This window comes from Dasypus novemcinctus, chromosome 6, assembly GCF_030445035.2.
Source record: "Dasypus novemcinctus isolate mDasNov1 chromosome 6, mDasNov1.1.hap2, whole genome shotgun sequence".
Classification (NCBI taxonomy): Eukaryota; Metazoa; Chordata; class Mammalia; order Cingulata; family Dasypodidae; genus Dasypus; species Dasypus novemcinctus.
The window spans coordinates 10,317,474-10,333,709 of NC_080678.1; the positions used below are offsets into that span (position 1 = coordinate 10,317,474).

General features: G+C 45.6%; 1 protein-coding gene across 2 annotated transcripts in view; it reads right to left on the reverse strand.

Moving 5' to 3' along the window:
• Positions 1–16,236, reverse strand: part of DOCK1 (dedicator of cytokinesis 1) — a 522,200-nt gene that overhangs the window by 403,921 nt on the left and 102,043 nt on the right. For both annotated transcript variants that reach the window (XM_058298144.1, XM_058298143.1), the window contains exons 19-21: positions 13,390–13,487; positions 8,069–8,158; positions 7,633–7,733 (exon numbers count right to left, since the gene is read on the reverse strand). In XM_058298144.1, the coding sequence (XP_058154127.1) occupies positions 7,633–7,733; positions 8,069–8,158; positions 13,390–13,487 (289 nt within the window). The remainder of the gene's footprint in view (positions 1–7,632; positions 7,734–8,068; positions 8,159–13,389; positions 13,488–16,236) is intronic.

The window sequence follows — 16,236 nt, forward strand, 5'->3', positions numbered from 1 at the left end:
ACGAAAAAATTACAATAATTAAACAAAACATTATGCTAAGTGAAAGAAACGAGACACAAAGTACTACATATTGTATGATTTCATTTATATAAAAGACAAATATAAATAAATTTGTAGAGATGGAATTAGATTATTGGTGATGTAGGGCTGGGGAAGAATAGAGGGATTGAGAGGTAACTGCTAAGGAATACAGGGTTTTTCTTTATGGAGTAATGAAAATGTTCTAAAAGTGATTGTGGTGATGAATGCACAACTCTGTGATAATACCAAAAGCCACTGATTGTACACACGGATGGATTGCATGATATGTGAATTTATCTCAGTAAAACTGCTTGAAAGAAAGAGGGAAAGAAAAGAAAGAAAGGGAAGAAAGAAAAGAAAGGGAAGGAACGAAAGAAGGAAGGAAGGAAGGGAGGGAGGGAGAGAGAGAGGGAGGAGGGGGACATGGCTCCGCCAGAACTAACAAGGAAAAATGGCCAATTATGCTGTTAACAAAAAATGGCAGTTATAGCAGGTGTATGTGTGGGTTTACCCTGTATTCTCTATTCTTTTCCCTGATCTATTTTTCTGTCCTTATACCAATTCTACACTATTACTACAGACTTATAGTAAGTCTTGAAGTCATGTTTTTCTTCTGAAAAATTATTTTGGATATTCTAAACACTTTGCATTTCCATTTAAAGTTTCAAATTGGCTAGTCCATTTTTTCGCAAACAGCCTGATCACTTTTGATTAGCACTGTGTTGAAACTATAGCTCAATTTGGGGAAAACTGACATGTTAGCAACAATTTTTTTCTCCGGACCCAAAAACACTGACTATCTCTCCAATTAGGTCCTTCCAGTTTAATTTCTCTTAGCAACATTTTCCACTTTTCAGCATAGAAGCCTTACAGTAGTCTTCCATATAAAATGTATTCCTGGTTTTTAGTTTATATATTTATATATATAATAGATATATACCTTTTATTTTTACGGTACCATGGCTTGGGATCAAACCCCAGACCTCACTATGTGGGAAGCTGGTGCTCAAACGCTGAGCCAAACTGGCTCCCCTGGGTTGGTTTTTCCATTTGTTTGCTTGTTGTTTGTTTGTTTGTTTTTAGGAGCTACCAGGGGCCAAACCTGGGACCTCCCATGAGAAAAGCAGGCGCTCAACCACTTGAGCCACATCCACTCACTGTTACATTTTTGACAGTATGATAAATAGCATTTTTAATTTGATCTTCCAATTCTTTGTCAAACATAAAATTGACTTTACTATATAGACTTTGTAGCTCAAGGTTCCTCAGTTCACATAGTGCTTCTGCTAATTATTATTACTTTTTGTCGATTCCTTAGGGTTTCCTTTGTAGCCAACCACATCGTGTACAACTAAAGAGGTTTACTTCTTTCTTTCCAGTTTTTAAATCTTTATTTACATTTTCTTGCTTTCTTGCCCTACTTCCAGTCCAACAATGAACAGATGACCTTTGCCTTGCTCCTGAATTTAGGGGGAAAACTTTGTATAAAACTCAGTATAAATCACGAAAGCGATAAATTTGCTTATCTTAAATTTGCTTTATCAGTTTGAAGAAGTCCTTCTCTATCTCCAGTTTATGGAGAATTCCTATCATAAATGGATGCTGAATTCTATCAAATGCATTTTCTGCATTATTGGGACTTAAACACAAAAGCACAAGCTACCAGAACAACAGTACCCAAGAGAAAGCTCTGCAGTGAGGGGACGCACGGACAGCCAGGTTTCCAATGGCGCAGCCGCCAGCCACACACGACAAATGAGCACTTGACAAGGAGCTACCACAACTGAGGACCTGAATGTTTAATTCCACCTGATTGTAAATTTACATTTAAATAGCCATATGTGGCTGGTGGCTGTCATATTAGCACAGGTTATCATTCAGTGTAGAAATAGATTTTTTAACCAGGAAAGAAAAATGAATAAGTATTTTTTTAAATGATAAGGTTTCAACAAAATTTAAAATTTCTGCTCGTCCAAGGACATAAGCAAAAGGAATAAGCAAACCACAGGCTGGGAGAAAATATTCAAAATGGATGTTTGACAAATTAGTTGCCAGATCTATAGACCTTACAAATAACAATAAAAAGGCAAATACGATTTTAAAAAACAGAAAAGCAATTTGAACAGTCTACAAATGGCAAGTAAATAAATAGGTGCCCAATATCATTAGTCATCACGTAATTGCAAATTAAAATCACAAAGAAAGAACACTCTGTCCCCATTACAATAGCTAAAAACAAAAAAAATCTGGCCAGACCAGATGTTGATTAGGATGTGGCCAGCCTAGAAGACACAGCAATGGCTGGTGGGAATGTAAAACAGTCCAGCCATTTTGGAGACCTGTTTGGCAATTCATTAATACAGTGAACCATGCTTTTACCCGTTGGTCCAGGGTAAAAGCTTATTTAAGAAAAATGAAAACGCACATCCACAAAAAGACATGCAGGAGAAGAGCTACCACGAACTTATTCATAGCGGTGAAAACTTTGAAGCACCTTGAATATCCATCAACAGAAGAATAGCCAAACAAATTTGTGGTCTGTTCATACAATGGAAGATGTACTACTCAGCAAGAAAAAAGAAAAAAATAAAATAATGGCGCACATGACACAGATGAATCTCCAAAGCATGATGCTGAAGGAAAGAGCCAGACACAAAAGACCACGTGATGCCATTGATGTGAAGTTCAATAACAGGCAAAACAAATCTTGAATAATAAAAATAAAAAAGCGGTTGCTTCTGCAACTCAGAAGGGGCCTGAGGAGACTTGCTGAGGGAGGGGGCAATATTTGGCATTTTATCTTGGGCAGAAATTACATGGGGTACAATACTGTTCAAACTCATCAAACTGAAGGCCTAATAAGATCCAAGAATGTTACTGCATATAAATTATTTCTCAATGTAAAGGTTTTCAAACCTGTAAAAAGGCAGAAATAACAAGTAATAATACTAATGTTAATACAAACATAGAAAATAAATCTAGAGGCTTACAACTGTCAATAGTGATCATTCTCCACTCTATAGGATTATTTAAGCAAATTTTGATTTTCTTCAACACACACTTTGGTAACATTCAATTTTTTTTCACAACGAGCAGTTGCATTTTCAAATGTAAGAATAACCCTTTTTTAAAACAAAAATTTATTTCATTTATTTATTTCTCCTACCCCCTTGTTGTGGTCTCTATCTGCTGTGTCTCCATGTCTTCTTTTTAGGAGGCACCAGGAATTGAACCCGGGACCTCCCATGTGGGAAGGAGGCTCCCAATCGCTTGAGCCACACCCACTCCTTGCTTATTATGGCTCTCCTGTGCCTCCTCGTTTGGCATCTCACTGCATTATCTTGTTGGTCAAGTCAGAGTACCAGCCCATCACATCACCTCATCTTCTTTAGGAGGCATCAGGAACTGAACCCAGGACCTCACGTGTAGTAGGCAGGTACCCAACTTCTTGAGTCACATCCGCTTCCCTTTAATCCATTTTTAATTCTGCCCAGACTTCTACACTTTCTACCACTACTGGCCCAGAAAATAATAATCCTTTTTCTGAAGGATGGCCCTAGAGCAATGCCTTCTAAATCAGAATAGAAAACTAAATAAACCTCAGTAAGTTTCAGTTTTTAGAGTTTGGGGCTGCACCGTACCTCTCCAAAAATTAGCAGCATGCACGCAAACAGCAGAACAATCACCAATGAGAATATTCATTTAACCAAACTTCTCGAGGAGCCAATTTTTTATGCATTCAACCAGAACTCACTGAGGCTTTTAAATTTTGGTGACATTCATGAAAGTAACCTACTACGGTAGGTCATGAGCCAGCAGGGGCCAGACTGCGAAAGAGGCTGCTGTAATACGACATGAGCAATCATACCGTGAACAGGGAAAATGACCTGGGAACAGGCCTAAGAATCATGATTTTATTGAAAAATGATCCAAAATAAGCTGTTTGGGGACTGAGAGGCTATTATATAATATATAAGATTTATTTTTTCCCTTTTTACAAAAAATTTTAATTTCAGATAATTAAAGATTCTAAGGAAGCTGCAAAAAAATAGTACACTGGGAAATCCCAGGTACCCTTCATCCAGTTTACCCCAAAGGTTCCAATGTCCAAAATTATGATGACTCTCAAGACAGGAATGCACACCAGAGTCGTTTTTAATATCGGTTAGGTTACAAAAAACGAGTCACATGGCCTGGCAGGACGAGAGGGGCGCCCCACGTGCTCGGAGGATGCCAGCCCTGCGAGGCCGCCTGCTAGCAAGCAAATGTGAGAAATGCAGGTCATCACCTGTGTCTCCTGACGGTTCTCCATGCCCATCCAAGCATCTAAAATCCCGGCAGAGAGCCTGGTTCACTCGGCTTAACTATTTACCAAAATTTCTGGACCCAACGCTTTTTTATTTTCATTGCACCTATTAACACCCCAACTAAAAAACAGGCTTTGAGAGGTCTTCCAACAAATAAACCAAAGAAAAGGATAAAAGGAAGGAACGTTTTGCAAAGAGAATGTCACAGAACCAGAAGATAAATCTGAAAGCCAAAAAAAAAAACAGCATCCACCTAAGTCAGGTCATCATGTGACCACATAAAGATCAAACTCCTTGGCACTAGCTAGAGGGTGGCCGACCAATCGGGGCATCAAAAAGTAAACGAGGGAAGCAGACTTGGCCCAGTGGATAGGGCGTCCGTCTACCACATGTGAGGTCCGCGGTTCAAACCCCAGCCCTCCTTGACCCATGTGGAGCTGGCCCATGCACAGTGCTGATGCGTGCAAGAAGTGCCGTGTCATGTAGGGGTGTCCCGTGTAGGGGAGCCCCACACGCAAGGAGTGCGCCCCATAAGGAGAGGCACCCAGCACAAAAAAAGGTGCAACCTGCCCAGGAATGGCGCCACACACACGGAGAGTTGACACAGCAAGATGACACAAAAGAAAAATAAAGAAACACAGATTCCTGTCCCGCTGACAATGACAGAAGTGGACAAAAAGAAGATCATGCAGCAAATGGACACAAAGAACAGACAACTGGGGCGGGGGGTTGGGTAAGGGAGAGAAATAAAATAAATCTTTAAAAAAAAAAGGAAATGAGGGAGCGGCTGTGACTCAAGCGGTTGAGCACCTGCTTCGCACACGGGAGGTCTCAGGTTTGGTTCCCAGTGCCTCCTAAAAAAACAAAAAAAACAACAACAAGCAAACAAATGAAAAAACCAATTTGGGAGAGGTGATGTGGGTCAGTGGTTGAGCACTGGCTTCCCACACACAAGGTCCCAGTTTTAATCCCTGGCCCTGGGACTTCAAAAAAAAAAAAAAGAGAGAAGTATGAGCAGAAGGAGTCCAGTCTTGCTAGTTTTCCAGCACAGCCACCACCAAAGCAGATGCCTCCCTCCCTTCTGGCTCGGACCTTCCCTGGTCAGGTCCAGGGAGCTCTGACGTCCAGAGCTCAGGCAGGGGAGCTACCTACAGGAGCCGGGGGGACAAAAGTCTTGCCCACTGCCTGTAATCAACTTTAATTTCTTCTCTTGAAGTTCTTTGTGAACAAAGGCTAAATAAAGATCCAAATAACTGGCAATTAGAGAAGGAGTTCAAAAGACGACCTGGACAAGAGTGTCATGTAAACCCCTGCCTGCCGAGGCTTTCTAGCGTCTCCACACCTGGGGGAGAAGGAGGGAGGCCCGCGGTGACAAGACTCAGTAGCAGGATTCCAAGGGGCCCAAACGACACTGTGACCATGTGGCCAACACAGAGACCACCTGCCGTGACCTGAGTATGAATATCCTTCAGATCCAGGTTGTTTGAGACCACTTAAGGTTACTGGTTTATCAAAAAAAGCTAAAGATACATATTTTCCAAAGTAAAATGCTCCTTTTCAGTAAATCTCAGAGACTAAATGAGAGGATGCTGATTCTCACCCAGGTCCCATCATAGCTTAAGGATGACATGGTATTTTTATTTTTCCCATTGAGTAACTTGCCAAAAACAAACAAAAAAAACTTTCTCATTTTACCACCTAGGAGAATAAATGCAGGCACTCTTTCCCCAAGTGGCATGCTAAGGCTAATGCCAGCACAGGGATTTGGATTGCAGCGTGATAAGCCTATTAATTGTCCTAATTTCCTGAAATTCAAGTACAGTATCTAATTTGAGAAGAGCTTTGGCCACGTTTCAACAAAGCAGCAGAGTTTTGCAAGTGAACATATACAGAAATGGTTTTCCATGAGCAGCAGGCTCCAAGTCCGTTTCCTAACACTGAATGGGTTCTATTTTGGTTGCTAGAGAGAAACTGCACTGCTTGATCTGCCCTCAGTCAGCTGGGCTTTTCCACTATTGGCTTGGGTGAGGAGAATGGTGTGGATAGACGTTTACTGGCAATGAAGCACAAAGTGCTTGCCACAACTTGTCCTGCGAGCTTCAGGATTTTACACTCTCTGTCTTCTAGGGGCTCCACCCACTGCCTTGAAATAAATATGCACTAAGGCGGACACCCAAGAACCAGGAATGGATTACACCAGGAGCTCAGCTGACAGCCAGATCCTCCGACCTCGAGTTCATGGCTACACGCAGGCGGGAAAACAGGTTTTAATCTAAGGCTGCTAGGCACAGATGGTGCTCAATTTATCAACACTGAAGAAACATTTCTAATGATTATAAGTGGGTCGGCCTTAGGAAATTATTTAAATATTTCTTTTCTACTGTAACTCGCACAAGAAGCTTGAATACCTGTCAAATCCCACAGTGAGAGAAAGTATATCATCATTAATAATTAGAATAGTAATGAAAGCTAACAATTACACAGTGCTAAGTGCCAGGGATTACTGCATGCACTTTCCATGGAATAAGTCGTTTCCATTCTCATATAACCCTATGATTATGCCCTTTCTACAGACAAGAAAGCTGAAGCCCAGAGGGGTTAAGAAACATGCTCAAGATCACAGAGCTTTTAAGTGGCAGAGCTGTCATTCAAACCCAAGAGGCTGGCTCCAGGACCGTGCTCTTGGGATGCAGATGTGAGGCCCCTCTGCTCCGGCCGTCACGTACCCCTCTCACGGGTTTTACTAGAGCCGTGGGGTGTGTCTGGGCTAGGGTCGAGACAGGTCGAGAGCAGCTGTGGGGGGCGGGGCAGAAAGAATCCCCGCTCATTATAGCGAAGCCTGTGACACGACAAGGCAGCCACTCTTTAAAGGGCAAGGAGATGTATCGCAAAGTGCAAAGCTGACTTTCATTCACACTAAACAGCCGAGCACCCGGAAAGAGGCACACGTCCATCTCGTCCCTCAACAACGGCTCGTCGCGGACCTGCGGTGGGCAGGTTCTTGGCATGCGCACATCAGTTTCATCACCCATAAGCGAAACATTTCAAAGATAATGGAAAGTGTGGAGGAGAACAAGAATTTGTTCCAAGATGTTCTGATAATTTATCGCGTATCTCTTTCAACAAGAGCTTGACGACTGTGGAGATGGAAACAAAAATAAAAATTTTACCTGGAAACCCATAAATTCAGAGTTATGAGGGGAAAAATACACAGTCATGAGCAGAACCCTATGAAAAAGACTCAAAAGCAAACATTAAGACAAAGGAAAAAGCATTGGTTTTAAAACAACAAAAAGGAACTTACGTGTAAGCTAGCGTCGCACTGAAGTGTTTCTTGATGTAAGTTTCCAAAACAGGATTAAAATGCTGAAATTTCCTATCAGCAATGAGGCCAATGATAAATACCTGTCAAGGTAATCAGTATTTTCATTAGCGACATAATGTCAACTATTTTGGAGCCTTCATGTGCATCAGTTGCACCACCGTGTGAATAAGCAGAATGACATTTTCAGGCACAAACTGGTCAGCTGGCTACCTCCTCTTACCATAGAAATTACGTTTGCCTAACCAGAGGCTTGACCTTAAAGCAAACATTTCACCTCTCGATTCATCGACTTTGACTGGATTTACCACTGAGAATGCTTTCAAAGTTACGGCAATGGAGCCCCACTGCGGCGCCAAAGGCTGCAGCAGGAGAGAGCATCTTACTATCAGAGCACAGGAGGGGCGAAGGCTCGTACCAGAGCATCAAACACCAGCGTATCGAAAGTCTCGCTCTCCGAGTTCTCCATCATGATGTTGAAGAGGGCATCCAACGTGTCCTGAAGGAACTGCGGAGACACGAGAGACCAGTCAACTCACCCGTTTCCCCCATTAGAAAAATGACCCTATTTGACAATACCCCAAATACCCACCTTTTACCCATGAGCTTTCGACTTGAGGGATTTTCTAAGCCATTAGTCCATGAGACAAAGAGCGAGGATGCCTGACTGGATTCAGAGCAAAGAAACGGCAGCCCGAGGCAGGCAGGGGAGTGGCAGCAGTGAGAAGGATTCCCCACTCACACGGCATACTAGTCAGCCAGAGGGGCGCTGACGCAGAATACCAGAAATGGGTTGGTTCTATAAAGGGTATTTATTTGGGGTAGGAGCTTACAGTTACCAGACCATAAAGCATAAGTTGCTTCCCTCCCCAAAGTCTATTTTCACGTGTTGGAGCAAGGCTGCAGATGGCTGCAAGGGTTCAGGCTTCCTGGGTTCCTCTCTTCCTGGGGCTTGCTTCGGGTACTGACTTGCCCAGGCTCCAGCTTAAGGCTTCAGCATTAAACTCCAACATCAAAACTCCAACATCAAAAACCCTCAACTCTGTCCTTTGCCATGCCTTTTCCTTTTTAAGACTTTTATTTTTATTTATTTCTCTCCCCTTCCCTCCCATTGTCTGTTCTCTGTGTCCATTTGCTGCGTGTTCTTCTGCGTCCACTTGCATTATCCGGCAGCACTGGGAAAATGTCTCTCTTTTTTGTTGAGTCATCTTGCTGTGTCAGCTCTCCATGTGTGCAGCACCAGTCCTGGGCAGGCTGCCCTTTTTTCACTCGGGGTGGCTCTCCTTGCAGAGCTCACTCCTTGCACGTGGGGCTCCCCTACGCAGGGGTGTCCCTGTGTGGCACAGCACTCCTTGTGTGCAGCAGCATTGCAACATGGGCCAGCGCACCACATGGGTCAGGAGACTCTGGGTATCAAACCCTCGACCCTCCATATGGCAGACAGACACTCTTATCAGTTGAGCCACGTCTGTTTCCCTTTTTTTTTTTTTAATGATTTATTTTATTTATTTCTCTCCCCTTCCCCCCGTTATCTGCTCCCTGTGTCTGATTCACTGTGTGTTCTTCTGTGTCCACTTGCATTATCTGGCAGCACTGGGAAACTGTGTCTCTTTTTCATTGCATCATCTTGCTGCATCAGCTCTCCGTGTGTGTGGTGCCATTCCTGGGTGGGCTGCGCTTTTTCATGCAGGGCGGCTCTCCTTGCGGGGTGCACACCTTGCGCATGGGGCACCCCTACATGGGGGCGCCCCTGCATGGCACAGTACTCCTTGCACGCGGCAATACTGTACATGGGCCAGTTTACCACATGGGTCAGGAGGTCCTGGGGATTGAACCCTGGACCCTCCATATGGTATGACTGACACTCTCTCAGTTGAGCCATGTCCACTTCCCGCCATGCCTTTTATCTGTGAGTCCCCCATCCCTTAGTGGGTGTGGACTAAATGCCCTAATGACATGGCCCAGTCAAAGCCCTAATCATAACTTAATCATGCCCAGGTACAGACCAGATTACAAACATAATCCAATATCTATTCATAACCATATCAAACTGCTACACATGGGGACCGTGCCAACCCTTTCCCCAATTCCATCAGTGTGGAGACAAGGGCTGAGCAGCAACTCTGGGAAGACTGGATCTGATCATTCTATGTGGCTCTGAGTTCAGAAGGTTGACTAGAGAGTGAGCAGAAGCCAAGGAGCAGCAAATGCCAGCTGAGCATAATCAAGAACATTCTATCTCCCCAAATGCCCAGGGATAGAAGATGTATGTCATTCTGAAACTTGGGTGCACAGCCATGCACCAGGAAATACCTACTTTATCCAACACTAATTTAGAAAGTACTTTATAGTTCACTAAAATTTACCAAAGAAATATTACAGCACAGAATGACAAAACATTGTGCATTTCATTAAGAAAGAAAAAAATGAAAGTGACTTCTAACGCATGTCACACTTGTAGTTGGCTACAAATCATACCTCCCTTCCCCCATCCTCCCAGAAAGGAAATGTGAGATGAACTGAAAAACACTATACTACAAGTAACAAGTTCAGTTTTGGTGGAGGAGTTCAAGAATAGGTGCAATATTCCTTAGTCATGAAAAGGAAGTCCTGATACACACCACTACACGGATAAGCTCTGAAAACAGGATGCCAAGTGAAAGTTTCCAGACACAATATGTTTCTAATTGTGTGCCCAGAAAATCTACAGTGACAGAAAGCGGCAGGTGTGTGCCTGGGACTGGGGAGGAAGACGTGGAAGTGATGGCTGAGAGGTGGAGTTCCTATTTGGGATGATAAAAATGTTCTGAAATTAGATTCTGAAATTAGACAGTGGTGATGGTTACCCAACTCTGTCAATATACTTCAAGCGTGCATTTTATGATATGCCACTTATTATAGATGTTATTAGTAATAATTTTTTAAAACTAGAGGTGGGGTGGCCACACAGCAGGAGCAGCCGAGAAGCAGCTGAGAAACAGCCGGTTATGGCGCTCGCTCAGGGAGGTACAACAGCCCAGGCGCCTTCCAGCCCTCACGGAGGATTCCCAGCCTCAGAATGCAGGACAGAGCAGGGAGACCTGCTCCCGAGCCAGAGCGCACCAGGCTGCCCCCCACCCCCTCCTGGGGAAACAAGCCTCGGGAGGGAGGGCACCCTCAATTTCGGGAGAGCTCCGAGACCCAAGAGACACGAAGCCCTCCTCGGAGTCCACCGTGCCACCCTCCACCTATGCAACCCCAGGAAATGTCACCGACAATCTGCAAGGGTGTGAAGCCTCCAGAAGAAGTGGCACTCAGGTCTGGGCATCAAAGGCTTATTAATCAAATCAAGGGATTATTTGCGTCCGCACCGCCTCATTACTTTTGTATTATTTTCCATCATTTTCAGATTGTAAAATCTTTGTAACAGTTAAAGCGTGATGCCATCTGCTAACAGCCGAATGTCCCTGCCAACAGGCTCACCAGGTGCCAAGCCCTGGCTTGCCACGGTTCACGTAGCCCCCGAAGTAACCCGACCTGTCCCACTGAGACAGACAACATGGTCGGCAGCACAGAAACATAACCACAGAAAGCTGGAGCCAGTACTTGGCCTCAGCGCAGCGGTGGTGCAAGATCCCAACATCCTGAAGGCCCCTAACCTCGGCCCAGCCTGGGTTCTGAGATGGCTGGGTCACCCCTGGAAAACCAAAGCACCAGTCTCCTTTCTCACCATATTGGGAAACCAGGTCTTTTATTAAGAATGGAAATGCCTTTCTCAATCAATCAAATTATGAATATATATGCAGAGGGGCCTTGAAAAACGGTATCAGGGGGCAGATGTGGTTCAAGCCATTGGCCGCCTGCCTCCCACATGGGAGGTCCCAGGTTCAGTTCCCAGTGCCTCCTAAAGAAGGCAGCAAGACAGCAAGTTGACACACAATGGGCTGGTGCAGCAAGCTCACGTGACAAGGAGACACAACTAGAGACACAAGCAGGAAGCAGATGTGGGTCAAGCAACTGGGCACCTCCCTCCCACATGGGAGGTCCCAGGTTCAGTTCCCGGTACCTCCCAAAAATAAGACAAGAAGACACAGAGAGCACACTTCTAGGAACAGACACAGAGAGCAGACAGCAAGTACAAACAACGGGGTGGGGGTGGAAAAAATAGATAAATCTTTTAAAATAACAAAACAAAAAAAAAATGGCATCACTGGGAATCCTTCCACTCCTGGCTCACCATTAACGTAGCCTCAGACAAATCAACTCATGTCCGTAATCAGACTAAGTGTGCAAATTGTGCTGCCGAGGGAAAGAATAAAGTCAGGCAAATGAGGGAAAGCGTGCTCAGCCGGAGCAAGGTACCAGCGTGCACAGAAAGGGGAGGGAGGGAGTGGAACCATTTCCAGGAGGAACAGCAGGAGTGGATGACAGACTAGAAGAGGGAAATGGAAGAGAGCACAAACCAAGATGATTCTAGATTTTCCCTCATAATGACAGCAAGCAGGTCAAGAAAAATACAACTAATTCCGGATATAATAGGAGAACGTAAAAATGAAGGAGGACAAAATTCCACTAACCATGTGCCTTTAAAAGAAGGTTCATTTTTTCACCCAGCTTCCATCCGAATTAGGGAATTTATAGAACCTAGAGACGTTTACAAGGCAATTAACATTGTCCAAGCCGTTGGCAGAAGACAAGGATGTAAAAAGATGATTACAATTTTAAGATTATCGAGGATGTGTCTGAGTGCTTATACAATGAATTTAGGAAAGTGGTGCAACTGAATTAATTTATTCTGAACTTAACCACATTGCTGGTTAATTAAGGCCATTTTAAGTAATTTATTTTCACAGAGATAAGACAGCCTGCTCCACAAGCACCACTCACGAAGGTTAAGAACGGAGGCAGCCGAGGGTCAGACGAGAGGGCAGGGACCACGTGGGGGAGATTCCACGGGGCAGAGACCAGCGTAGCAGCCACCGGCCGGAACAGAGCAAAATAAAACGCGTATTTCCTTATTCACAAGGCAAAGTCACTGGCACAAATGAAATGGTAAGTGAGAGCCAAGAAGCCCTTAACCCTGAAGGAAATAACAGAACCATAATAAAGAAATACAAAATCTGAGTGTAATCTCAGATCACCCAGGACTGGCTGCCATCCCTAGAGGCGGGGAGGAGTGAGAACCTCACATCTGTCCACTAATGTCCACCCAGAGCCCACATGCACGAGGCTGAGGCATGAGCCCCGGGTCGCCAAGCCAGGAAGCGGCCCGGAGGAGCCTGAGCTGGGAGCGGCCACCAGCCCGCTCCAGACGTCCACAAGGGGCCTCGGTTGGCACGGAGCCAGGACGATGACGGTGACAGTGAAATGGTCATGGTAAGGAAGAGCACGCCCCGAGCACCCACCACGTGCAGGAAGCAGCCTAGCGCTTCTCCCTGACCCTCCCACCCACACCATGAAGAAGGCACTGTTATTATTTTCATTTTGCAGCTGGGGAAAGCCAGCCTGGAAGAGCTATTGAACCTGTCAATTCCACAGCCAGACCTGCTGGAAGAGGGTCCAGTGGGCAAGACTGGCTTGATTCCACGGCCCATTTCCGTGCCAGTTCAGCCAGATCCTGGAGTCCCAGTGTCTTAAAGGAAGTGTCGGACCCAGGGATTATAACCAGAATCCTACACTACCCTTAGAGGCCCGGCCTACATCTGTTAATTTCCATAGAGGGAATAAAAGAAAAACCCAACACTCTGAGCTTCGTGTTACCTTGACCACTTCGCCACCATCAACTTTCATCAACTGCCTCAAGTTCTGCTGCAACAGGTTGGTGTTAGAACGCCACTTCAAAAGCCCCAGAAGGTCCACTGAAAACAGAAAAAGAAAATCAATTCTTCTCCGCAAGAGCTTTGTCCCTCTCATCCATGCATCACCTGACCGTCTTTCTATAATTTTTGAACAGAAAAAAAAAAATCAGCCCCATCTTGAAATACTCCATTACCTCATAGCAAACATAGTTTAAATTAAGAGGGGCTGAATTCATCACTTCAGCTACATGCACCGTGAGATGCTTTCCGTGCAGAAGCTTTAACGACGCCGTCAGGAGCCCACTCGAGAAGGACGGGCCTTTGCAAGCTGGCAAAGAGCTTCCAAGCAGCAGCAGGCCCAGAGCAGGCCCACTCACCCGGAGAGAGCTGCCTTGGCATTTCTTGCCACATTGCTTTTTCCTGTTTGAGAACAAGGCTCTTTCTAAAATATAAAAGCAATATAAACCCAAATTCAAATTCCGTCACTGCAAGGTGACATTCCTGCCAGGGACAGTCCTCCCAGCTGCAATGACGGGGCCACCCCAGCTGCTCCTGCCTGAGCTCCCTGCCCTCCGCCAGGCCCGGACATCGGGGCTGCATGGTGCTTCCTCAGCTCAGTTACGTTTGCATGGACTGAAAGTATTGGTTTTTAAGGGCACAGAAATGATGTTGTTTTGAAGGCAGCAGGATATTCGTTAAGGTAGGAAGACAGAATCCAAAGCATTGCTACAAAAGAGAATAGGCCCACACAATTTTCACTTTCAGTTATCTGAAATATCCCATTACTTGAAAAAACACAATTAGCAAAGTACATCTAATGTACTGTTTATGCTCATCAGGAACCAACTTCAGCTCAAGCGAATGTCTCCAAAAGAAAAATTCTCATTAATAGTAAGAAAACAGCATTTTGGCTATCAGTGGTTTCCGTGAGTACAAGATATCCAGTATAATTTAGGGTTCCAACCACACGAAAGGCAGACTTCTAATAAGCGCCATTTTCATTTATTTGATGTTTGAAGAAATCAGAGCTTAATAAGAGCCCCCCATGCCTACCGAAGGCAGACAGGGCTCTCTCTCTCCATACCCTCATTTCCTGTTGAGTCACTGAAAGTCTGCCCATAATCAGTCTTTGTTTCATGACTTCTCTCTGTCTAATTATGTAGCAAGTTAACTGAGGAGCAGAATCGTATCTTAAACTTTTTATATCCCCCATAGCATCCAGCATAATGCTGCGATCAGAGATGTTTAATACAAATGTTGATGAATAATTCAGCCACCGCGTTTCCCCAAGTAATGGAACTCTGCAGTAATAAATCAGAGTTTCCGAAAAAGACTCTCAAATAAGAGTCTGGAACCAAGAGTCGATGCCAATCAGGGCCACTGCACCTTACACACACCCGATCCACAGCCAGCCTGAAAAAGGCAGAGGTCAGCTGGTGCAAAATGAAGGCCACACAAGTCCCCCAGGGTCTCCCTCTACTTCTGCTCAGCAGCATAACCATGAGGGGGTTCCCTTGTTGCCTAGCAATGAATGCGGCTGATTGGGTTAGGTGCTCTATCTGGGATCAGGGAGGAGTTCCCTGCAACTGGTGAGGTACCTGGAAGTGAAAGGGGGGACTGGCGCCAGCCCCCAGGAGACTTCTGCACCTTAATTACTAGCCGATTTCTGGGTGATGTGAGGGTTCAGGGGACCCTGTGGATGGGCCTCTCAATCCACCTACATTCAGAACACTATTTGGAAGGAGAGGTACATCCACCTTCCTCACGTGCTTCTGGGCCACAGCCCACGGACAGGACAATGGCTGCCTGCACAATGACAATGGCACTATGCACTGGCCCATCTTTGTCTGGAACCCATGGAAAAGCTCAAGAGCCACATATATGTGGTGGCCACCCACTGGAGAAGCCGCTACGGCCCTGGGGTCAATGAGGCCTGGAGGCGCCATCTCTCCCCTCAACATACACGCAGGGCCCCATCCAGAGAGGGATGCCTGGTGTCCAAGGACATCCTCTCTATAACCCAATCCCAAACAGCGTCCTCACTGTTGACCACCAGCACCCTGGGCACGTCACCGGCCAGCTCCCTGCCACTCCTTTCCTGGGCTGGCCCAAATCCCAGTCTCCCACGTAATGGCCTGAATTGTGCCACCCAAGGCCATTCAGCTGCAATCCCCTGGTCCCGCGGAGGGGAATGTCTTTGTCGAGAGCATCTTTGGGCATGTGTTGAGTTCAGGTGAGGCCAAAGCGGATAGGGTGAGCCCTAGTCCAAAGGGACTGGAGTCCTTATAAGGGATGGGGGAGAGGAGGATTTAGGCAGACAGACAGACAGACAAAAAGATGGCCATGGGTCAGCAGCAGAGCTTGAGCTATGCCACAAGCCTGGCCATGGACTGCCAGCGTGGAACACACTCTCTCCTTTAAGAGGAGGCAAGGTGGCCAGGCCTACACCTTGACCTTGGACTTCGAGCCACAAGACCTTGAGGTTCTGTCCTTTTCAAGTCCGCTAGTCCGTAGTACTTTGTTACAGCAGCCCTGGCAGACAAAGACATCCAGGGAAGGTTTTTCACATGCTCACGAGGTTATAGAGCCACCACCGTTTAGGACACCATGACACTGCAGATGAAGAGGACATTAGAGACAAGCATCCACGGGGCCTAAACGTGTTTATTCCCTGCATGCCAAGGAGCCTGCTCATGAGCCAACCTGTGGAAAAGCACAGCATGCAGAGCCAGGTGCAACAGAGCAGGCAGAGTGGGGCCGAAAGCCTTCCATGCAGCACCGCAGCAGAGGCCTGACCTGCCCAGACCCG